At 46.5% G+C, this 9,939-nt stretch overlaps 1 protein-coding gene across 28 annotated transcripts in view; it reads left to right on the top strand.

Annotated features, from left to right (window-relative positions):
• The first annotated feature begins 567 nt into the window (after positions 1-567).
• Positions 568-9,939, top strand: part of NRXN1 (neurexin 1) — a 734,224-nt gene continuing 724,852 nt past the window's right edge. For 27 of the 28 annotated variants that reach the window (XM_040551901.1, XM_040551900.1, XM_040551898.1 and 24 more), the window contains exons 1-2: positions 601-682; positions 4,267-5,737. In XM_040551901.1, coding sequence (XP_040407835.1) covers positions 4,999-5,737 — 739 coding nt within the window. In that variant the 5' untranslated portion in view covers positions 601-682; positions 4,267-4,998. Of the gene's footprint in view, positions 683-4,266; positions 5,738-9,939 lie in introns of all 28 variants that reach the window. The other variant, XM_040551878.1, reaches the window with a different exon arrangement.

The raw sequence follows: 9,939 nt of genomic DNA, 5'->3' as shown, positions 1-9,939 counted from the left end.
AGCCACATCTGCAGGGGGGCGAGATGGGGCACGGTGGGCACCTCTGCCACAGCATGCCAAGGAAACCGCTGCCCCCAGCCTCACTCAGGAGAAGGACCGAGGCTCCTCCAACCACCCCCGTTGCCCATCCCTGCCCTCCCACCCCAGCCCTCCAGACCGGCAGAGGCGACCCCTCCCTGGGCCGTGCCCCTCTGCGGCGACGTGGCCCTGAGGGGCGGCGGTGCCGAGCGGGCCTTTTGCGGGGGGGGGATGTAGGGATTTTTGGGGGGTCTGCAGCGAGCGCGGCACCGCCCCCGGCGGGCAGACGGGCGCGGCGGCGTCACGCGGCGGAACCGCCCCCCACTCCCGGCGGCCGCCCCCGCCCGCCGCCGCCGTCGCTGCCGTCGCCGCCGCGCACCCGCAGCATCGGTCGCTCCGTCGGCAAGCGGCAGAGGCAGCCCCCGGCCGGCCGCGCCTTCCCCGGCCCGCGGCACGCCGCGTAGGTAAAGGCGGAGCGGCGGCGAGGAGGACGAGCCCCGCTTTACGGAGCCGGCGGCGGCGGAGGAGGAGGAGGAGGAGGAGGAAGAGGAGGAGGAGGAGGAGGAGGAGGAGGAGGCGCGAGAGGCTGGTGGGTTTGCATGCGGCGTTGTGGAGAGGTAGATGGCGGGGAGAAGAGATGGTGGAGCGGAGGGAGAAGTTAAAGGTTGGATGCGGTAATTTATTATCCCTTGCAAAAGCGGGTAGGGGGTGGGATCTGCGAGGCTTAAGGAATAAAATCGATCTGCTGCATGTTTTCCCTTGCGTGAAATGCTTCGGTGAAATGCGAAGCCGGGGCAGCGACGGGAATGAATATCGCAATATGATTGTTAATTTTTTGGCGGCAGCCTGGAAAAGGCGAGGGGTTTGTGCAGGAAGTGCATGGATAATTTGGGACATTTTCTATTGTGAGCCAGAAGAATGAAGGCAGCCGGCTTCCTTGATATGTGTTTGAAACTGTTCAGGTTCCTGCTGATGGTATGCATTTTTGAGGGAGTAGAAATTATATCATAAACGTATTAAAATAAATACGTCTGCAGGCTGGAAAGGTAGCAAAATCGATCATTCCAGCCGCCAAGGAAAGAATTTGATTCTAGAAATTACGTAGAAATGAAGGGAAAAGATTAATGAGGCTGTTAAGTCTGCTTTTGAATTAGAGCGCTTCTCCCTTTGGCTGCAGCAAGGTTGTTTTTCAGATCCTTTTATTTCATCTGGTAATTTGTGAACTCTCTGGTCTTCCCCGCACCCAGAGACAATGCCGTGTATTTTATACAATAAGGATTCTGCCAAGGATTGTGCATGCCAACCGACCTGGCATTTATTAAGGATTTATTGACCTATGGGTGTCTCTCTCTCTCTTTCTAATTTGAAAAGGCTCAATCGGGGCACCTGTGACTAAATCATAATTTTTAAAGAAAAAATGGTTGTAGGGGGGTTGGGGAAGCATATTAATTGACTGGTGAGGCACTGGATGCAATAGCTACATTTATGTTGATTTGTGTGGATTTCTCACTACATACATGTGTATACATATGTACATCACCGGGAGGGATATCTGGTAATTTATACCTCATTTGAGACATATATATCTTAAAAAAATTGTCCTCCTTTGAGAATGAAAGTGTCCCTCTGCTTTGGAAATGACTAGACAAGACAGTGCTGTTTATTGACAGTGTGTGTAAATTATATCAGCAGTAATAAATAAGCAATTGTTATTTTTTTTTTCCTTGGGTCTTTTCTCTTTGCTTTTCAATTTTTCCATTTTTTTCTTCCTTTTTTTTTTCTTCCTTTCTTTCTTCCATTCCCTCTTTGTCTCTCTTGTGATTTTTTTTTCCCCTTCCTCTTTCTCTCTCTTGCTGGTGCTCTGCGTGTGAGTGAGAGGGGAAGGCAGGCGCGCCGCAGACAGAGGCAGGCAGCGGGCAGGGATGCTCTCGAGGTGGGATCCCCGCCCGGCGGCTCTCCGCGGACACCTGTAGGGATCGCTCTGGCACGCACGGCGGGCGCGCACACACTCACGCACACGCCGGCGCGCGCGTTCCTGCCTGGCTCCCCTCCCGGCGCACATCACAGCCTTCTGCCAACCTCCTGCCGTGCTCCGCAGCCGCACTCGCACCTTTGCCTCTTCCCTCCGTGCTCCCCCGCGCAGGCACCGTGCGCGCAGGGAGCCGCGCCGCCCCGCTCACCTTGCGCCCCCGGCCTCTGCCGCATGCGCCCCACACCCGTCTACCCTCCTGGGGCGCCCAGATCCCCGCTAACCTTTCCGCTTCCACCTCCCTCCCCCGCCCACTCCGGGCTGTGCATCCCTCGCCTCTTCCCCTGGCCTTAACCCCCCGAGAAGCACACCACCAAGCCATTTCCCACGCTGGCAACCCGCCCGCGCACGCCGTGCGCCCCCCAGGACCCGCCCCGCCGCATCCCATCGCACCCCACACCCCCTCCCTCTCCTCCGGCTTTCCCTCCGCCACAGCGGGTCCCCGCGGCCGCCCTCCTTCCCCCTCCCCTCCTCCGGTGCACCCACTCGTGTGCGCCCCCCCCCCCCCCCCGGCACCCACGTCCCCTTGTCGGTGCGGAGGCTGCGGGGCGGGGGCCGGTGCGGAGCCCCCGGGTGCCGCCGCCCCGTCGGGGCCGCGTAGGGCGGAGCTGTTCCGGGTGCTGAAGCCCGGAGCGGTGCCTGCTGCGGAGCGGCGGCGCGGTGCTGTGCCGCCAGCCCCCGGCACCCCGACGGCGGCCACCGGGAGCCGGGTGGCTCTGGATGAGCGAGGGTAGGCCTGGGGGGAGGCCGCGGGTAGCCCGGTTCCCTCGACGAGCCCTGGTGGGCACCGCGTTTTTGGGAGGAGCTGCCGGATATTTGATGTCGAGAGGTGGAAAACCTGGATCTCTCTGATGCCCTGCAGTGCACGGTGCTGCCCGGTGCTGGTTGGCACGGCTGGGCACTGCCTGTGAAGTTGGGGGGGGGGGGGTGTTCTTGCCTTCCTTTCGCTGCTCTTGCCCGCCTCGCATGTGACAAATAATAAAAATAAACGTGTTGACATTTAGAGGAATGAAATTAAATTTAAAGAGAGAGTAGGAGGTGACTTAGCGGCTCCGAACGTGTCAGGTGCAGGCAGCTGAGGTGTGTGCCTGTTTTTGAGCAGGTTTTTGCTCTGCCAGGCAAGACCCTGCCCTCCTGCCCTCCCCCACCAGCCCAGCGAAGGGCTTGGCAGCCGTTCTGGATGTGATATTCTGCCTAAGTGCTGCTGGCTAAGAAGTGGGAGGGAGGTGAAGGGGAAGCAGTGGGTGAGGGAGGTGTCGGAGATCCTCTCCTCCATCAGGAAAGATCTGCTAATACATACCTTCCAGAAAAGATACTGCGGCTTGGGGGAGAAAAATAGAGAGGGGAGCCTCTCTGCTGAAATGCTTTGAATGCAGAGACCTCTTCAGAGGAAGAGAGTGAACTGTGGCATATATATGATTTTTAAAACGGAGTGTCCTTTTAAATAAGGGCAACTGAGTAAACATACATAAAATGCTGCAACCCATTTCAGAGGACTAACACCTGGGATTAGCTGATCTGCATTGTGAATAATGTCAACATCAGAGATGGCTTGAATTGGATTTTCCTTGCCATAACAGAGAATTTCAGCAGCAAAAGAAACCAGGTGGCAGGGAAAAATGTGGTTTGAAATTTTCAAAAAGCCTTCTAAGAAACCATTGCAATACTTTCCACACCCCATGAAAACAAACCAGTAGGTGTGCCACATATGGCGAAACCTGCCAGTTCCTGCTGGGAGCTCAGTCCACTTTATATGTTTTTGAGCTGTAGTAGAATGAACTAGAACCAGGCTTGGTACCATCATCTGCATTAATAGGACCCTATAGCTTCACAGGTGCAGCTATTTCTATAAATAAATTAAACCAAATAGTAGGATAAATAAAATCTCTTCAGGATCCTTTTCTTTTGAACATCAGTATTGTAATAATAAAATATGCTACTAAAATATTTCAAAGTTTTGGAATGGTAAGTAGTTTACATATAGATTATTCCATAAAAATGCAATCTAGTGTAAGCATATACTTAAGATTTAAGTTTAGCACTGCACGTTATTATGATTTCTCAGTAACTCCAAAATTACAGCAGCAGCAGTTCATTTTCCTAACGTTGAACAGCAGTTCAAATAAAAAATTAATCACAAATGTGCACTATTGATCAACTTTATGATTTAATACATTATTAGTCATCATTTCTTATTATTCTGTTTCAATTCCTTGCAGATTAGAAACAAAAACAACAGAGGAATTCACCCCCCTGGATCTTAGTCTTGGCCTTTTGCAAGCAAGCAGAAGAGGAGCTGTCAAGCTTTGCAAGTCAAGTAGCCACTCGGCTGTTTGACAGCTTCTGGGTTTCAACCCCATTGGGATTGAGGCAGCTCAGGAAACCATGAGCGATGAGTCTTGTCGTCTGCTGACGCTGCTCTAGCACCATGGCAGACAGTCCGTGATCTGACAAGAGGATACGTCTTAGGGAGGCAGCACTGGGATCGGTAATTGGCTTCCTGGGAAACTACAGCTGGTGGATAGGATGTAAAAAGAGGTGCATGTACACAGGGATATTGCTGCAGTCTTGGCGAGCTACTGGATCCACTTGGAAAAAAGGATTTTGCCACCAGTTTTGGTTTTTCTCCCGGTTTGGTAATGTTGGCTTTGGGGAAAATTTTTGCTGACTCACCCACCCCCAGACATCTTTTGCCAAGCCTGGCTGACCAGTGAAGAAACCCACCAGCACCTTCTCCCCTGTGGCAGACTGGTGGGGCACCTTCCCTTCCCGGTGCCCCACTTCATCCAGCAGGGCACCCACAGCCCCCCTGTCCCAGGACGGGGGTGAGCGTGCCTGAACCTCCAAGCGTGGCTGGTGCCCGGCAAGATTTTACCCTGTCTGCCACCGGGGCCCCAGCGCCGCCCCCCGCCGGCACTGCCGCCCCGCTCACCCGTCCCAGGCCGCGCAGGATGGGGGCGGCACTGGTGCGGCGTGGGGGCTGCCTACTGCTCTGGCTGGCCCTGCTGTTGGGCTGCTGGGCTGAGTTGGGCAGTGGGCTGGAGTTCCCGGGGGCTGAGGGGCAGTGGACCCGCTTCCCCAAGTGGAACGCCTGCTGTGAGAGCGAGATGAGCTTCAACATGAAGACGCGCAGCTCCAGTGGGCTGGTGCTCTACTTCGATGACGAGGGCTTCTGCGACTTCCTGGAACTCATCCTCACCCAGGGTGGGCGGCTGCAGCTCAGCTTCTCCATCTTCTGCGCTGAGCCCGCCACTCTCCTGTCTGACACTGCCGTCAACGATAATCTCTGGCATGCTGTGGTCATTCGCCGCCACTTCAAGAACACCACACTGATTATCGACCGGGCTGAGGCAAAGTGGGTGGAGGTGAAGTCGAAGCGGCGGGACATGACTGTGTTCAGTGGCCTATTCTTAGGGGGGCTCCCGCCAGAGCTGCGGTCTGCGACACTAAAGCTGACACTCTCCTCTGTCAAAGACCGGGAGCCCTTCAAGGGCTGGATAACGGACGTGCGGGTCAACTACACACAGACATCGCCAGTGGAGAGCCAGGAGGTGCGGCTGGATGATGAGCAAAGCCGCCTGTGTGCCCGGGAGGACGTTTGCCTCAACGGGGGCGTCTGCTCAGTGCTCAATGACCAGGCCGTCTGTGACTGCTCCCAAACAGGCTTTCGGGGGAAGGACTGCAGTGAAGGTAAGACACCATCTCAGCTTGCCCCACTGCCCCCTTTGCGTAATGGAGGGGACGGGTAGGAGGCCAGGCCTGCATGGAGTTTCATCTGTACGAGTGGGTCTCGCTCCCTTCCCCACTGCCTCCCTGCTGCCTCCCCTTTTCCCTGCCTTCCTGCCCCCACATGTCTCTGTGGCTGACCATGGTGCCATCACTCCTCTGTTCTCTGAGAGGGTGGGTGATTGGAGGAGGATTTCATCTGGGTGTCTTCCCATGGCAGAGTGTGATGTGGGGTTGTCCTGGGCAGAGGAAGGACAGGGCCTTGGTGCCAGGTGCTACCCAGGCAGGAGGGGGTGGCCGATGTCACACTTGGCCAGAGTCAAAGGAGGGGGTGGGCATGCTTGTAATGAGCAGCTGGTGGCAATTAATTCTGGGAACAGGGGAAGCGGCAGGGAGAATTCTACTGGTTCAAGTGCAAAGGTGACCCGGGTTTGTTTTTGTAGGGTAGTGGAGACCCAGAGTCTGTTTTGTATTGATATCTACTTCTGTTACATCATTGGAATAAAACCAGTGATTTATTTGGGAATTCTTTAAATTGTTGTTGGGGAGGAGGGGGACTAGACAGAGGATTATAGTTTTACACAAATGTGAACAGTACTTCTTTGCAATGTATTCAGACATTTGAAATGCCAGGCTTAGAGAGAAGACAAAAGGGCATGGGGGAAGTATATACTCCAAGACTACAAAATTACTGGGTAATTATACCAAGGAAGACAGCTTAGAAAAACAGCAGTTTCCTGAATCCCATCTACAAATAAATCACTGAGTAAAATATGATTCATATTCAGTGCCCATTGGTTTTGGTGATTGGAAGGAGTGTGAACATTTAATGCAGATACATGTAGGACTCTTTATTATTTGGCTAGTAAGGGTACCATTGCTTGAAGCTACTTAAGCACAGAGGGTACCCATGTTATGTACCTGCAATAAAACTTAAAGGTATATGAATGAAATAAGTACAAATGTAAAAATATAATCTTCATGTCAAAATTTGAGACCAAAGACCTGAGTGTTAAATGTAAAAGGTAAATACAGATAAGACATTATATAGGCCAAATGGAGATATTCACTGAGTGGCCACATGACATTTATGGCTGAATAATTTGCCTTTATTATTTCTATCAAATTTCACTCATTATAAAAAAGAAAACATCATTTGTGCTTTATTATGTAACACCTTCTGTCCTTAGTGTCAGTACCCAAAACGATTCAGTCATTCTACATCTTGTTTACTTTATCAGCTGTTTATCTCTCATCTGCCATTCGTTAAAAAATTCAAAGCTTATTAACCTTTTAAAATAAGTAAAAAGGAAATGATAGTTTCAGAAAATAAGAAGTTTATACTTTCAGTAGCACACAGTCCCAGAAATTGTAAAATGAAGTATCTTCTTTATTAGCCTAAATCATATCAATGTGTTTAGTATTTGAATGTAAATTTTTAATGTGTATACATAAAATATTGAGTTTTCTTAGCATCTTAGAGTTAGACCCTGTTATAAACTGAAAAGCAAGTTCGGAGGGGTAGCAGTTTGATTAAAGTGACAATGGTCATTTATATATTATTAAAAAAATTATGCAATTTACATTAAAGCTGTTTATTTAAAGTGATTTTGAACATGTAATATTTATATTAAAAAGTTTATGTAATTGCATGTAAAATGAGTCAGGGCACATCTTGTCTTTAACAGAATTAGTAAGATCATCAGCTATTTTTAAAGAACATTTTTATGTTTAGATTGAATCTCAATGAAATACTATATGTGTTTTATATATATATAAATTATATAGTGCTTGTAAGAAGATGATAGTCAAAATAATTTTGGAATCCCCCAAATTAGGATAAAGTATTGGCTTCATTCAAATGCTAATGCTTTTAAAATTGACCTCATTGGGATCAAGATTTCCCTCACACCTCCCTTTACCACTAAGAAACCTTATAAAATAATAGCAAGATATGTAATTTTAGCATAATCTCATCATAAAGTAATCAGATTCCAATTTCATTTGAAATAAAATACAAGATTTCCATTGTCAGCAACATAAATGGAACTGTTCCTACAGTTTGTATCTGTTGGCTGAGAAAAGATAACTGAAACCGATCAGTCAGGTTTGATGAAGGGTTTAGTAGCTTCTCATATGTGCTACCAAAGATACTGAACTAATTTGTAAAAACATTGACTTAATCTTCTGAAATATAAAAAAGGCAGAAGGACAAGTAAAACCATTGCGTCTGTCAGGAAAGAAACCCTGGCTATTGTTGCCTATTTCTTTTATAGCCAACATAGAAATTATGATGTTGAGTTAACGATCTTTTGTTCCTGGAATGTGTAAATTTTCCACAAGCTTTAGTAAGAGGTTGTCATTAAATTTCCCACAAGCCTTAGTAAGAGGTTGCCATTGCTGAAGGATGGAGGATCATTTCAGACCGCAATGAGCTTGAGGGAATCTTTTGAGATTTCACTCTTTGTCTTATTTAGCTTTTTGGCTAGAAATGGTTTAAATATGAAAAGTATCAAACTCACCATTTTTATCTGAAATTGTACCTACATGTCCTAGTACCAAACTTACCATTTTACATTTTTATCTGAAATTGTACGTACATGTCCTAGTTGGTACCTTTTCCTTTAAGGTGAAGGATAGTCATTAAATTCTATTTTCCTTTGAAATATATGCATATACATATATATAAATATATATATAAAATAAGCTTGGATTTAGTGTGCTTCTGCATCTCTGCCATCTGTCTAGGTGCAGAGTGTAATGTTCAATGGTATAATGAGGACTTTAGAAATCAACAAACTAAAGAAAACAACCCTTTCCAAAAATTTTGATCCTGACTTGCACATTTGAGAGATTTGAAATAAGTGATTTAAAGAGTCAATGTTTCAGGCCTTAGGATGCATTTTTTTGCAGCATTTAAGTTATTTTCAGAGAGAGATTATCACTCAATTAAGAGATTATAAAATCTCTCTTTTTTTTGTGAGGTAAATTTTTCTTAAAATAATGAAGTTTCACCAAGTTTTATTTGTTTTGAAAAACTCATAATAATATAACTTACTTCTAGTAAGTTTAGCTGTCCTTGTAGCTGTCTAAATCAGAAGTTGCATCATTTATGTTATCTGAACTACACCAGTGAAAACCTAGGAAAGAATCAGATGTATTACATTCAGTCATGTTCTTTGTTCCAGTAGTTCTAAACTCTCTTCAGTGGGAGCTTCGGTATGAAATGCAGAAAAAGTATTGGAGTTTTGCTTGAATATCAAGGGCGTGCTGCTTACAGCACAGAAAAATATGATCTGTAGCAGTTCTGTTGTGAATTAGTCTTGAGTGCTTATGGGTAATGACAGTGCAAGAGGCTTCTAAAAGAGAAAATAAAATCTCCGTTTAGTACTGAAACAGGCAAAAGAATATTATTTCATGTAATAGCAACTCAGTAGAAAGAAAAGTACACAAAATTATGCTAAATTTTGTTAGAAATACGACTAGCATTAAAGTAAACCCTGATTTCCATATCAATTTTCTGATAAATTTTTGACATACACCACAACCTTCTCAGTGCAAACTGTATTATTTGATGAAAAGAATCAAATTGGTATGGTTTGATTTTATTATAAGGAGAACTGTTTGGTAAAAAGACTGATTTGAAGAATCAAATTATTAGTGAATTGTGTCAGTGTCCTAGAAGGTAAGGAGAATACATGATTTATATCAGTGAGCCTTCATATTTTTCTTTCCATTTTGCTTTTTACATTAGAATTTCAGAACACAAAAAAAAAACCACACAATTTTAAATATTAAATTACTCCAGTAAAGTACTGACCTTCTGACTTTAGACAGAATTTATATATATAATTTTCTTTTTATCTTCATTTGTATATAAATAATGTTGTCCAGTATCCTGTCTGAGAAAATAGAAAGATACCTCTGAAGGAGGCAACAAAAAACATGTAACAGACTTTTTTGGGAGATGTTCCTCACTGATACCAGCTTCTTTTTCTTTTCTATATCTGTAACTGAAAAAAATTACATATGGGGTGATTTATCTTTTTAAAATATGGCTGGTCTTAATATTAGTTTGTTATAGAGGCAATTACTTTGTGAATTCAAAGCCATCCTTTTTAGAACGTGTTTTATTTTAACTGTCCTACTGAGTTTCTCTTTTGTGG

The sequence above is a fragment of the Cygnus olor genome, chromosome 3 (assembly GCF_009769625.2).
Source record: "Cygnus olor isolate bCygOlo1 chromosome 3, bCygOlo1.pri.v2, whole genome shotgun sequence".
NCBI lineage: Eukaryota > Metazoa > Chordata > Aves > Anseriformes > Anatidae > Cygnus > Cygnus olor.
Note: the sequence above shows the minus strand (reverse complement) of the source record. Positions and strands in the feature narration are given on the sequence as shown.